Source organism: Helianthus annuus, chromosome 3, assembly GCF_002127325.2.
Source record: "Helianthus annuus cultivar XRQ/B chromosome 3, HanXRQr2.0-SUNRISE, whole genome shotgun sequence".
NCBI classification, from domain to species: Eukaryota; Viridiplantae; Streptophyta; class Magnoliopsida; order Asterales; family Asteraceae; genus Helianthus; species Helianthus annuus.
Window position 1 is genome coordinate 105,955,578 of NC_035435.2, and position 15,326 is coordinate 105,970,903.

At 40.5% G+C, this 15,326-nt stretch overlaps 1 protein-coding gene across 1 annotated transcript; it reads right to left on the reverse strand.

Annotated features, from left to right (window-relative positions):
• Positions 1 to 1,322: 1,322 nt before the first annotated feature.
• LOC110881878 (putative germin-like protein 2-1) lies at positions 1,323 to 2,245 on the reverse strand. Its single transcript, XM_022130023.2, has 2 exons — positions 2,108 to 2,245; positions 1,323 to 2,016 (listed from the first exon to the last, which is right to left on the reverse strand). The coding sequence occupies exons 1-2, from the start codon at positions 2,220 to 2,222 to the stop codon at positions 1,481 to 1,483; spliced, it is 651 nt and encodes a 216-aa protein (XP_021985715.1). The 5' UTR covers positions 2,223 to 2,245; the 3' UTR covers positions 1,323 to 1,480.
• Between the last annotated feature and the right edge of the window lie 13,081 nt (positions 2,246 to 15,326).

The window sequence follows — 15,326 nt, forward strand, 5'->3', positions numbered from 1 at the left end:
GATCAATATGATGAATACCTAGCTATGGCGTCTAGAACTTCTCGTGGGTGTCTGCATTTTTTTTGTAACGCGGTCATTAAGTTGTATGGTAAAGAGTTTTTACGTAAACCGACAAGCCACGACATCTCACGTATTTACGCCGCACATGAGGCTAGATGGCATTTTCCAGGGATGCTCGGTAGCATCGATTATACACATATCGAGTGGAAAAATTGTCCAAGAGAGTTGTGAGGGGCCTATGTTAGGGGTGACATCAAAAGACCAACCATCATACTAGAAGCGGTGGCGTCGAATGATTTATGGATTTGACATTCATATTTCGGTGTTCCAGGTTCAAACAACGACATCAATGTGTTGCACACGTCGCCGTTGTTTCAAACCGTAACGGATGGTACCACACCTTTCTGTCCATTCTATGTTAACGAACGATATTACAGACGAGGCTTTTGTGAAAGCTCCATCATTTCCTGTCGAGGCTAAAGAAATCGTGTTCAAAAAATTGCAAGAATCGGCAGGAAAAGATGTTGAGAGGGCTTTTGATGTTTTAAAGGGTAGATGGGGTATACTACGCCGACCGGTTCGTGCGATGAACAAGAAATCAATACATAGCATAGTATATGCATGTATCAAATTGCACAATATGATAATCAAAGAAAACGGACATGCAATATCTCCGGATTGGGTGCCGGATCCTCCTACACAAGTTCAAGTTCCAGAAAATATCCAACAAGACTTGCGTAATGAAGAAACTCACTTTCGGTTGAGATACGATTTAATCGAACTAGTAGGTTCTTTAGGTTTGGAGTTTCATGAGTCGGACGAGGAGTAGAGTTTTTATAGTATTTTTTTTTTTAAATTGTAGCGTAAAATATTTCTAGTATGTTAAATTGAACTAGTATGTTTTAATTTTAATGAAATTTATAATTTTAGTGTTTTATTGTTAATTTCTAATTTAAAAAAAAAATTGAAAAAAAAAATTGTGTGTGATGGAATTCTATCTCTAGTGATGACCACCGCCACTAAAAAATGCTTGTGAGTGATAGAATAGTGGCTGATGACATGACGGGAATTGATTGAATGTTTGTGAGTGATGGAATTTTTGCAAGTGATACCACCCCACTCCCATTATGCGAGCTTAAGATGGACAATAATTAACTATAAAATAGATAAGTATACGAATTATTACTAAGTTATTAATCTTCATCCTAAATTGGGGCCTCATGAGTTATTATTAGTTTAGTGGACACTAGGCCATATATAGGGTTTACAGGTTGATATATATAATCAAACATCAGAACATAAAATTTAGTAAGCAAACAGTATAAACTCCCATAAACAAACTTTTCATTGCAAACCAAAGATTAATAACTTAACACGAACATGCACACACATAATTTAAAATGAAAGCTTTAAAACACACCAATGAATGAAGCCAAACAATCACACCCACGAACACCGGCCCATCAGAATCTTTGTTACACTAGAACTTTGATTGTAGTTGGTCCACCACGCTTTTATCCACTTGGAACGCCTTGGCTAAAATATCCCCTGGAATTGGAGGATTTGCACCAAAAACAGCATTCGCTATCGTTATGGCACCAGGGTTTTGACTGCTCAATGCAGCAATAGCCACTGCATTCCCATTCCCGACGTTACTCTGGAAATGCACAAGTCCAACGGGGAACACGAAAACATCACCCTTTTTCAGCACCTTGGTGATAAAACGGTTATTGGGGTTGGATGTGACAAACCCAACAAGTAGGCTTCCTTCAAGAACGGTAAGAATCTCAGTGGCTCTTGGATGAATGTGAGGTGGGTTTTGTCCCCATGGCGCGTAGTCAATCCGAACCATTGAGATGCCTAAAGTGTTTAGCCCAGGTAACTGAGTTGCAAAGACTGTGGTAACCCTTGATCCCACAGGGTTTGATGTGTTGCCCATGAGGTGTAGCCCACTGAAGAAGAAGTCATCAGCTATAACTTTCATCGGGTCCTTGCATACTAGACCATTTACTTTCACTGCACATTAAGTACAATATATATTTTCTGTTAGATGAAAGCCATTACCATTTGAATAAGTTTGGTAAATCTTACAACTAAAAAAACGTACCTGAGCTGTTGGGATCGGCTACACAAAAATCTTGTAGGGGTTTAGGCTCGTAGGCTAAGGCAAGGCAGCTAAAAGTAAGAGCTACAAAACTCAAGAGGATGATTTTGTTCGACATCTCTCTTAGTTTTCGGCGTAGGAACACAGTTGAGATGTTTTTGATTGTGAAATTAACTGCTCTGTGTCTGCATATATATACTGCATGGAGGCATGGTTCTTGAATCTTTTGTTTATTCAAATTAGCCGTCTGTCCAACGTCGGATGTATACTGTTGTAATAGTATCAATCCAACTTGAATGGTGACAATCTTGATAAGGAAGTGGTGAGCCGGCATTATAAAATCTGGTACCAATTTAGTAGTGTCAAGATTCGGTCAATCTCTCAATTCTTTTATGTTATGGATTATTGACCAAGGTTGCTAATTTTAAAAGATTATTCACATGGAACATAACGTGACTAGCATCCTGTGATGGAACGAATTAAAGTTGCACTAGGCTTCTTGGCTTTCTTGGGGTTCCATGCCTAGAAACTCGAACTCGTCACAATTTGGCTACAAAGTAGTTGACTTGACAACTTTCTCATTTATGCACAGTCCTTACGGTCTCGTCTTTTATTTCCTATAATATTTACAGCTGAAATCCAAAAGGGTTGTCTAGAGTTCTTGGTTAGTAATTAAGGGTGTAAAATAACTGTTATGTTGCTCTTGAGAAATTATATTAGTCGTTAAAAACTTGAATCAAGAAGAATTTATTAAATGAGCTTGAGCCGACCTCAAACATAACTCACGCTCATATAACAAACAAGTTGCAATTTGAGCTTCCAACGTTGAGCTTGATGGTTCTAAAATATGGTACCAGTAAATATAATAGTTTTCTATCACTACAAATCAGAGGACTGTTCCGACAAAAGTATTCGTGAGTAATTTGTCGGTTGAAGTCTGTTGGAAATCTAGTTATGGGGTAAAGACTCCACAGATGATGATCCTTCATCGACTTGTCACCAACGGTAATCTACAATGCCGGATCACAAAAGATCACATACACAATGTTCACCATTATTGAGGTTATAGTTCTACATTAGAAGTGAGTCGTAAAAAGTGACCCATAACTACTTTCACCTATTGTCTCTTACTTATGAATTTTAACTTGTTGTAGTTCTCATAAAATTTCGACCTCTAATATTTTCAATGTGAATAAAAAAAGAGTAAATTACAAAAATTGTCCTTTATGTTGACAGCAAATTGCAAACTATGTCTTTTATCTTCAAAAAGTATAAAAAACGTACTCGATGTTTGCAAACCCTTACACTTTATGTCCTTTAACCCTAACTCAGTTAATTTTTATTGTTAAATTAAGCAACACAAGGGTATTTTAGTCTTTTACCATTTAATTTAAACATTTTAATAAACAAAACAAAATATAGACATAAAATATTAATAAAACACATATATATACCCCCTCTCTCTCTAACTACCTCTCCCTTACATCATCTGCAACCACCACTCCCGGAAAAGTCGTCCACCCTCAACCATTAGTAACTCCGGGCACCCTTAAATTCGGCCATTCAGTCTTTTTCTCTCTCTCCACACACACACACTTGTTCTCTCTTTCTCCCTCTCTCGTCCACCATCGCATACCTACTAATCAGTGCTGGTTGAGATATATCTCGTAGCCTTGGACTTTAGAAAACAAGCTCGGTGATGGGGGTTTTAATCTATGGTGGTCATGGCGATTGTGGGTGGCTGACGCAGACCTAGTGGTTGTGGGCTTTAGACATCAGATCGGTAGTGAGGTTCTTGATTTATGGTGAGTGTGGTTTTTATGTTTTCTTGAACAATCGAGGGGGTTTTTATTGTGGGCTTGATTCAATCGGTATAACTCAGCTTTTGATTATTAGGTATATCCTAAAGATTTTAAATGGAATTGGGTTTTGTATTATGATTTGAGTTTGGTAGGGAGTGTGTCCAATGATAATAGGTGTTTCTAATGTGAGTTTTGCGATTGGGTGTGTCCGACATCTGGTGGTGGTGGCAGGTTGGTGGTGGTGGTGGCGGTAAGTAGTGGCGGTCGGTGGGGGTAAGTGGTGATGGGCGATGGATGATTATATATTTTTGTAATTCGTATTTAAGGTAAAATGACCAAAATATCCACATGTGGGGTCCATTTAGTCAGATTTAACTATGAAAACTAACTATGTTATGGTTAAAGACTAAAGGATATAATATGCAAGGGTTTGCAAAAATTGAATATGTTTTTTGTACTTTTTTGAAGATAAAGGACATAGTTTGCAATTTGGTAAAATTCTCTTGCACAAAGGAGTGAAAAAGTCATATATACAAAATTATCTATATATTAATGTAACACCCCGTGTTTTGAAAGTCAAAGTACAAGTCAAAGTCAAAGTCAAAGGAAGAATAGATTGCTAATTGCGAGCTGTCATTCCTTGCTTAACTATTGATTGTACACTTTGACTTGTAATCGAATTCTATTATTTGTTTGCTTTAGTTGTATTTTGTGGAGTATCTATAATTATCACAGTTTAATCGCATGTTAATCGCTAATCTATTTATCGCTAATCGCATCGCAATCTCATCGCAATCGCATTAGCAACTTGACTCACAGGTTCTGTATATTGTTTTACGTTTGTGTGCTATTTATGTTTTACTTGTGCATGTTTATATTATGTTTGTGGTGATTAATCGAAACGCAATCGCAACTCTATCGTAGCGGAATCTAATCGCAAACGCTAAACGCAAGTCTATTTATATTGATTGTATGTTAGATTTAGTATTTGTGTGACTATTAGTTAAATCTATTACATCGCTTAATCGACACTCGCTTAAACGCATTGCAACGCTCAACGCGCAAACCAAAACATCGAAACCCAACGCGCGACAGCCCTTCGATCGAATGACCATTCGATCGAATGGTCATCCGTACAGATGACCATCCGATCGGATGGCCATCCGATCGGGTTCCATCCGATCCGACACTGCACCGCCTTTCCTCTTTTGGAATCCTATAAATAGCCCCTGTCACATCACAAACAGTGATGTGACAGCTCTGGTGCGACTCTTCAGCTTCCAGCCCTCTTTTCTCTCTATTTCTCGTGATTCTTGTAAGTTTCTTCCTCAAACCTTGTACATCTATCATCTACACACACTTCTTCATCATTTTCACCTTTGAATCATCATTTTTCACCATGAAATCGGCTGATTTGAGGTGTTCTAGGATGATGTCATCATGAGGGTTCTTATGAACTTCAAGATTTGGCCTAGTTCCACCAAGGACAACTCAGATCTAAAGGATTTCAACATATTTTAACACTGATTTCGCATAGATCTAAACATTTTCAAGATTAAAAGGATTGAAAGATGTTTTCATAACTTTTCTTTCAACTCTTTTACACTCATGAACTCAAAACCGATAGAATCGGAGCTCGTTCAGGCCTTCTACTCGTTTCCTAGTGAAGTGTCGGTCTGAAATCTGATTCCTATTAACGAGATAACCGACTTAGCGGGTTGAACATGAAAGACCGTCAAGAATAGTTAACTGGTCAAACGGGGTGATTCCCATCCGATCAGGTAACTTGGACTTGGTGGGATTTCCGTTGTTTAGAACGTAGTCATTACCGTCTCGATCAAACCGCAAACTGTACAAACTTAACAAATTTCAAAACAACCAAGTCACCAAACGGACTGCCGTCCGATCGGATTGCCATCCGATCGAACGACAATCCTGTCGGATGACACTTGGTCTTCAATACTTAAACTTTCCACAACATTTTCAAAACATAACCAAATCCAGCGAATGGCCATCCGATCGGAAGACCATCCGATCGAATGACCATCCTGCTATGAAGCTTGTTCTCTAAGAAGTGTCTCGCTAGACGGATCGCCATCCGATCGAACGACCGTTCGATCGGACGACCTAAAAGGTAGAGATACTTCTCTGTTTTTAAAATGCTGCAACGAAAACTTCAAAGCCATCATACACAAACACATCCATCCCAAACGAATGCCAATCCGACCGAATGGCCATCCGACCGGATGACCATCCGTCCAGATTGTCATCTGATCCAATGACCATCCGTACGGATTGTCATCCGAAGGGATGACCATTCGTCACTCTGTACACTCGTCTCCGTTTAACGAGCCATTCTTCGCTTATGCTATCATTCTGTAATCAGGCTAATCTCTCAGCGCTCCCTTCAATCCAAGAGAGTGTTTAGTTACTAAACACAATCTGTGAGTATACTCGATCCCTTTTTGCTTTACGCACTTTTGGGTGTTACATACGTTACCTATATTCAAATCATAAACGACACACAACGCAAACACTTTTATACGCTAACCATTACTGCATGTTAGACGTGTTACTCGATGAATGCTTGTATGTTATGTTTACACAGTAATTGTTACCTGACACCTTAGCAACGGTACTACTATAGTTTGGACTCAGCACCTGTCGTGGATGGGGGTTGCTAAGGGTATTTCTTCACGTGTCACAATGGTGATATGTGTTACGCACTCTACAACTCGCAGTCACGTCTGTGCATATTTCATTGTCGATAACCTACTAGCTTCAATTTGCTACATGTTACTTGCTGGTTATGCGTAAACGATTTCGAAATCTATTATACTATTAAACTTGTATTCTCACTGTTACACTATGTGTATTGACCTCTATTTTAACATATGTGACAGGTGTTTAGGAAGCTTGTTTGTTATTTTCTGGAATCAAGCTAGGATGGAGTCTAGAAACAAATCTAATAAAATCTAAGTTGTCGGAACATTTGAACTGTCTTTGAGAAAACAATGTATGTAATAACTGCTTTTATTTGATATATTATGGTATGGGACATAATGATTAATATCCGGTAATTTTAGTTGTTATGGATTTCTCTTGGACAATCTGTTTCGCTCAGTGCCGCGCCCTGATGATTCCGCCATCGGTTAGGGTGTGATAGATTGGTATCTGAGCCATAACTATAGGGAATTAGGCAAGACTCAACCTAGTCTATAGTCTAAGTACCAACAGACCGCCTTGTGCGAAGCCCAATAGGGGTTTCGTGCGAGCCTATTTCTATTATTCGATCGACTCGCAATCACGCTATACTCTATCACACTGCCTTTCCTAAGGCAGTCGCACTGCACTATTTTCAAAAATGAATGAATGATTAGATCCAGACAAGGTGTGAAAACCGCAAACTCTCGATTGGATAGCTTGTTGGACGCGCATTTTTATTATAAACACGAGAATTTGCGTTGAATCAGGAGTGAAATCCGTACTTAGACGCATTTCTCTCTCGCTATCTCGTGATTCTATAACACAAACAGGAATAAAGTCGTTAAGTTAGGGGTGAAACTCGAATCTTGGTGACTTATTCCGCTCTTCGTAATGGTTTTCAAAACTCTCACCAAAGTCTCGACGGACTCCAATGACTTGAGTCACACTGTAACTGGAAGGATGCATGTCGTTCGCCTAAAATCGAGGCCAGAGCACAATCCAGAAGGCCAAAGTGTGTACTCGAAGCCCTTGTGAATAGTCAAAACACTTTGGATAGTCGATGTCTACATACCCAAGACAATCCATCTTCGCTTTTATGTGTTTCAATTCTTGATTTTCGCCACCGCTAACTCTGAAATTTGTCTCTTTTATGTGGAATTTTATGTATTTTATGTGTTTTTACATGTTTATGTGTTTCGAATTTTTGGTGATATATTCGCTTTTCGCTTCTTGCTTTGATCGACAAGCACAACACACTACACAACGTTAACAAATCGCTTGCTATGTTACTCGCTATGCTATTTGATGTGTACTCGCTAATTGCAATCGCTATTCTCGAACGCGCGAACCTTGAATGATAAGGAACACGTCTGACACATATAGGTGAATACGTGCAAAATGTAGTGTGGGTTCTGTGGATTACGTGCTTCTGTGCTCTACGTGCTTATGTGTTTCTGTGACTATGTGCCTACGTGAATATGTGCTTAAGTGATTGAATGTGTTCCTATGCTTTATATAAAGTAGCTTAGGTGAGACAGTAGAATATGCTAGACTTAATCGAAATTGTGTTTGAGTCCTGTGACGATGTCTGTTGCAGATAATGTCGTCATTCGGATCTCACACTGCTTGTGACATTTGTGCCATTATGACCATCATATAAATACGAATCCAATGAAATCTCATATTTCATTCTCGGGATTTGTACAATTTCATGTAAAGTTTGCACCAATCAATTCTTGTTTGATTTCAAGCTTTAAATCGTTTTTTGGAAAGTTATACGCAAACTGATGCGTAAACGTAATCAGTTTAACGCGACAAACACTCCGGAACAGTGACATAGGCTTAACATATCTTAAATAACCACTACATAACTTAGAAATAAGTTTTGGAGGGTTTGGTGTGTCGAAAACACGTTTATTCGCTCACAGGGACTATTTGCGACAAACTACGAAAGTCTACCGATTCGTACAGTAACGTACACTCCGGAACATGATCATAAGCTAGACATACCTTAAATATCCTTTACATAGCATAGAAATAGGCTTGGAGGGGTTCGGTATGCGAAAATACGCTTATTTGATCAATAGGGACTAAAAGCGTCAAAAAGTGCATAAGTTTGCAATTACGCACATATCTTACATTCTGAACATATCCGGGAATCCAAAAATTTTTCTAATCATTAAAATAATTTATTTTAGTGACTGGAATGCAAAAATACCATTCATCGCATAATTTGGATCATTTTCGCGTCCGTTCGAGTTTTCGTCGTAATTAACCGAATAACGTGGCCGTACGACCAAACGAACCGACATCCGAGATGTTTTGATGCATATTTCATGTTCTCTATGCTTTAACATAATTATAGAGCCTTTAAATGGGGTTAACGGGGCTTAAACGCATCAAAAACAATGTTTTAAGCATGCAGGGACCTGTTTTGCCAAAACCTGAAAGTTTCTGCCTGACCTGCCTCGCGCTACGCGCCAGCACAGGGAGTCCCTGGCGCGCCATGCGACAGAGATGCTTTTTCAGAACTTTCTATTTCAGCAGAACAGCCTGCTCATATGGTTTTAATCCTTGGTTTTTGAATACCATGAGCTGGTTTGTGTGTTGTGCAAGCTGCCCAATCAATGTTTAACAAGTGTAAGGTCATGATCAAGCCTCATAATACATGGAATGATCCTATGGCTTCATGAATCCTATAAATAGCTTGGGTTTTTCCAACTTGTTCCTTGCTCATTTGCATTTTATGCTCTACAATCTGCTCATTTAAGCTATCACACTTGTTGAAGGCTTCAAATCTTCAGTTTTCTTTGTTTCTTTCCAAGCTTGGACCCTTTATAAGTTTCTTTCATGCTTGGTTATGCTTTTCAAGCATGAAATTCAAACAGTGTTTGACTTTCAGCTTTGACCACGAATTGGTCAAGCCAAAGTTCAATCAAACTTTGCAACGTGAGCGTAATCACAATGGTTATAGTCCCTTGTGACTATACCTACTGATTACCACGTCGATTAGTCGAAGTGACGAGTCAAAGTTTCGGTCAAAATGCCGATTATGCGCATTTTGCGACGAAACTATTTTCCGGTATCAAAACACTTTGTTTTGATATCAAACCTGTTTTCTAACTTAGTTAAACATGTTTTAACATGTTTAACTCGTCACTTTTAGTCTAGTGCTTGTTTAGGGTCGTAAGTCAAGCGGTCTTAACAACCCCTTAGACTTTCGAACTCGACCCGTTTGGTCGATCGTTAGGATCCGACCAAGCACATTTTGTGACCATAGTTGTAAAGGGAATAACCTTCCGAGGTTATACCTTATGGTCACTTAGTTTAATTAGTTGTATGATAGGTAGTTTATATGCGTTAGGAAAATGACCGAAATGCCCTTTTCATACATAATTTGAATTTAAGCATATGTAACTTAATTTTTGTCACTTAAACTGATTATGCAACATATTTAAACATGTTAGGGCATATAATACTTGTCATAGGACTAGTTATGAGTCTCAAACGCGCATTCGTGCAAACGACGCGTTAAAGTAGCATAGACTACCTTAAGGGGTCATAACGGGTCGTAAGCACTTAGGATAGGTTCCGATTTAGAATGTAGGATTTGTTAAACCATATCACATGAGTTCAAATACTCATTTGGTTTACGAGACCTCATTCTACCCGATCTTTTGATTTAGGTGTCGATTTATTAACATAGCGATCCGATTAGTAGGTGCCACTTGATTTCCTTGGTTTGCCTGAGCTTTGTTAAGTTCATTTAATCGAGGATACCTTGCAATTCAATGTGAGTACATAGTTCCCCTCTTTTACCATTTTCGAATGTTTTGGGGTGATTCATATGTGCTAAACGATTTCGAGTTTTCTAAACAAATGCTATGGTTTATGTTAAACACAACGATTTCAATAATATAAACGAACTTGTTGGGACGTTAGTCGAAAGGCAATTGAATGACATTCATTAACTTTGTTTAAGTCGACCAGTAATATGTTATGGTACCACAGGTTGTTATGGTACCATAGGATCTGACAAATCCCGTTGTCGGACTTTCACCATGGTTATGGGGGTAATGTGGGTAACGACAGAACCTGGTAAATTGTTAACTTACGCTTTGGTGGTTTGTTAATACGAGTTGAACGACTAGGACGAGACACACAGGTTTGAATGTATTCAATGAAACGACTAAAAGTTAGTTTTCACAATTAAAACACGAACCATTGGAACTATTTGAACTATGTGAACAATTTGAACTATTGGAACCACTAGAACTATTTGAACTATGTGAACTATTTTGAACTATTTGAACCATTGGAACTATTTGGAACTATGTGAACTATTTGAGCTATGTGAACCATTGGAACTATTTGAACTATGTGAACTAATTGAACGATTTGAACGATTGGGTTATGGTAAGTGATTAGGTAACAGGGCGAGTGTAATGTGATAAAAGCATGGTAGATACGCCGCTGGTACTTCCTATATATAAGTGCTTTTAACACATTACATGACGTTGCGTTATCTAGATCACTTGGACGAACGATTTCAAACGATACACGCAACAATGTTTACTAAATGATATAAACCATACGAGTTTTATTACGAGAACGATTTACAATTTGGTTTACATAAACAAATGTTTTCAGTTAAGATTCGTGGCTACAATGTTTTGGTTTACACATATATCAACTTGTAAAGTTGATAGAAACATACATCAATATCAAACTCTTTTGTTTTCAAGGTACACACTCGACAACTCTCGTAGTTGGACGAGGTATTGCAATATGTACTTAAAATCATGAATCTGACACACTCACAAAACCTATGTACTCGACGGCGTTTTTTTGCTGACGTATTTTCACATATGTTTCAGGTACCGTTGTTTGATGATGTTTGATGATGATTATGATGCATGCGCACATAGGGATGGACGAGGCCTTAGTGACTTAATAACATTAAAGGACAATATGTTCATGTTTTGCTTTTAATATTCGAGATAATGTAATAAACTTAATTCAATAAAACAAAACTTCAATCCATGTGTTGTGAAACAATGATTCTGTTACGACACTCCCCGATGTTTCCACCGCAGTTTGTTGTTTTAACGCGGTCGGGGTGTGACACTGCTCGCTCCGCTCGTCATAAACACGAGGACAAATGCATCGCTGCTCTCGTCGCTAAGCAGATGGCTAAGGTTATTCCGCAAATTGTCAGTGAGTTGAATGAAAATGCTAGCAAGTCGTCTGACGAGTCCAGGCATGATTCTCCACGTGCTACTTTTAGCTTCAAGCAGTTTAAAGCCTGCGGACCCAAAGAATTCACCGGAGAAGATGGACCCACTGCCATGTTTCAATGGTTTGATTCAATCGAAGTCACCCTGCGCCAAAGCTATTGTCCTGATAATCTCCGCACTGTTAATGCCACTGGCGTTTTCCAGTCCAGGGCTCTGGACTGGTGGACTGCCGAAAGAAACAAGCGTGGAAATGATGCAGCCTATGGGCTTACATGGGATGAGTTGAAGGACATCATGATGAAGGAGTTCTGCCCTCCCCACGAGCTTCAGAAGCTGGAGGACGAGTTTTGGCACATCAAGCAAGAGGGTGGTGACAACGCTGGTTTAACTGCCTGCTTCAAGTAGCTGAGTATCATTTGTCCGGGCTAAGTTACTACCCTCGAGATCACCATCAAGAAATACATCCGTGCTTTACCGGATTGTGTGGCTAATTTCGTGCAAGCCGCGAAGACGAAAACTATTGAGGAAACCTTCCTGCTCACTGCCGAGATCAATGACAGGCGAGTTCGGGCTGGTTACTTTGATAAAGCCTCCAAGAATCTTCACCAAGTTACCGTTGCTCCCACCGCTGAAACCGCCGTGGCACCGCAAGCTTCAAAGTCCTCCCGCCGCAAGAGAAAGAACAACAACAACAATAGTAGCAAGAATTGCGCTGTTACTGCCGCTCCACTCCAAGCTGTTCCCACTCAACCACAACCCCAGAACCGCCAAGTAGCGGCCCCAGTGACCAATGCACCGCCGGCCAAGCGTGCATATACTGGTCCTCACCCACTCTGCCCTACTTGTACCTATCATCATCCTACCAGGATTGCTTGCAGATATTGTGTTCACTGCAACCTGTACGGCCACTTACTGCTAACTGCCAAACCGGTCCTCGTCAAGCTCCAGCACAAGCTCAAGGTCAAGCTCCTGCACCACAAGCTCTCCTTCCTGCTCCCCAGGGCCAACAATCAGCTCCTGCACCCGCTGCTCACGCTAGAGCTTGCTTTGCATGTGGTGATCCCAACCACTTTGCAAACATGTGCCCCAACATAGCGGTGAAGCAAGAGCCACAGCAGCAGCTGCAACAACATCAACAGCAACAACCTCAGCAGCAACAGCAGCAACCAGCAGCCCGCGGACGTGCTTTCAACATCAACGCCCGCCAGGCTCAAGCAGACAAGAATGTGGTTAATGGTACGTTCCTCGTAAATGGTATATATGCTTCGTGTTTATTTGATACTGGAGCAGATAACTGTTTTGTATCGTTTGAATTCGAAAAGCTCCTTAATCGTAAGTGCGCCCATCTCCTTAAGACGTTCGATGTTGAAGTTGCCACTGGAAGAATCGTCGCTGTCAATTCTGTTCTCCGTGATTGTACGCTTGAACTCAACAATCACGTCTTCCTAATCGATCTAATCCCGATGCAGCTTGGTAGTTTCGACATCATAGTAGGCACGGATTTTCTTCATGAAAATCGTGCTGAAGTTGTTTGCTTTGATAAGATGATCCGTTTCTCGCTCGCTAATGGTGATCAATTGTGTGTTTATGGTGAGGTCGCATCGAAGAAACTCCAACTTATGTCATGCGTCCAGGCTAGCAAGTATCTCCGCAAGGAATACCAAGCTTTTTTGGCGCACATTGTAGTAGCGGAGAAAAAGGAAGTTAAGGCAATGGATAAGGTGCCTGTGGTTCGTGATTTTCCTAACATCTTCCCTGATGATTTACCTGGTTTACCGCCCAGTCGTGATATCGACTTCCGTATTGATCTCATTCCTGGAGCAAATCCTGTTGCTAAAGCTCCCTATCGCTTCGCTCCCTCTGAGATGCGCGAACTCTCGAGTTAACTCTAGGAATTGCTTGACAAAGGATTCATTCGCCCTAGCAACTCTCTGTGGGGCGCGCTAGTTCTTTTTGTCAAAAAGAAGGACGAGTAGTTCCGGATGTGCATCGACTACAGGGAACTGAATAAGCTGACTATCAAGAATCGCTATCCCTTGCCCCAAATCGATGATTTGTTTGACCAATTACAAGGTGCTATGTGTTTCTCAAAGATCGATCTACGCTCAGGCTATCACCAGTTACGCATTCAAGAGGAAGATATACCGAAAACCGCTTTTCGAACCCGATACGGCCACTATGAGTTCGTTTTTATGCCTTTTGGTTTACCAACGCACCCGCGGTTTTCATGGATCTGATGAATCGCGTGTGTAAACCCTTTCTTGACCGCTTCGTCATCGTGTTCATCGATTATATCCTGATCTATTCAAAGTCGAAAGCCGAACACGCGCAACATCTACGTTTGGTTCTCGAACTACTCCAAGATAATCGACTCTATGCCAAGTTCTCCAAGTGTGAATTCTGGCTAGAGGAGGTTCAATTCCTCGGTCACATTGTCAATAGTCAAGGTATACACGTCAACCCTGTGAAGATTGAAGCTGTTAAGAGTTGGGTTACACCCAAGAACTCGTCTGAAGTCCGTTCTTTTCTCGGACTAGCGGGCTATTATCGCCGATTTATCGAAGGATTCTCTAATATCGTCGTTCCGCTTACTTCTCTCACGCATAAAGAAAAGCCTTTTATTTGGGGAACTGAACAAGAGACTGCCTTTCAAACTCTGAAGCATAAGCTCTGCAATGCTCCTATACTCTCCTTACCCGACGGAAACGATGACTTCATTGTCTATTGCGATGCCTCTAACCTTGGTCTTGGTTGTGTTCTCATGCAACGGGACAAGGTTATCGCTTACGCGTCTCGTCAGCTCAAGATCCACGAGAAGAACTATACAACCCACGATCTCAAGCTTGGTGCAGTTGTTTTTACGTTGAAGATTTGGCGACGCTACTTGTACGGTACCAAGTGTACAGTCTTCACAGACCATAAGAGCCTACAACACATCTTAAACCAGAAAGAACTGAATATGTGCCAACGCCGATGGGTTGAACTTATTAATGATTACGACTGTGAGATTCATTATCATCCTGGTAAAGCAAATGTCCTTGCCATGGTTTCAGGCGACGAAGCTATTTGCATAGCGTTCATAATATCCAAGCCCAACACAATCGCGAAGCTCTTATCCGTGACGCTCAACATGCTTGTTTTACAGAACAGACTTCGAAGAAGGAAAGAATTATCAATAATGGCGAGCAGGTAGTGAATAAATCAAATGGGATATTCCATTATCTAGACCGATTTTGGATCCCTAATCGCACTAACTTACGACAAATTCTGCTGGACGAAGCCCACAAGTCTCGGTATTCTATTCATCCCGGTGCCGACAAGATGTACCAGGACCTTCGCTACAAGTACTGGTGGCCGGGCATGAAGAAGGACATCGCTATCTATGTTTCGAAGTGCCTGACTTGTTCGAAAGTCAAGGCCGAACAACAAAGACCCTCTGGCTTACTCGTCCAACCCGAGATCCCTATGTGGAAGTGG

Bases quoted from the DNA above. Each gene is read 5' to 3' on its own strand.
- LOC110881878 (XM_022130023.2), bottom strand. From the start codon at position 2,222: ATGTCGAACAAAATCATCCTCTTGAGTTTTGTAGCTCTTACTTTTAGC. The intron at 2,017-2,107 runs GTACGTTTTTTT...CTTAATGTGCAG, and splicing joins AGCCGATCCCAACAGCTCAG to TGAAAGTAAATGGTCTAGTA.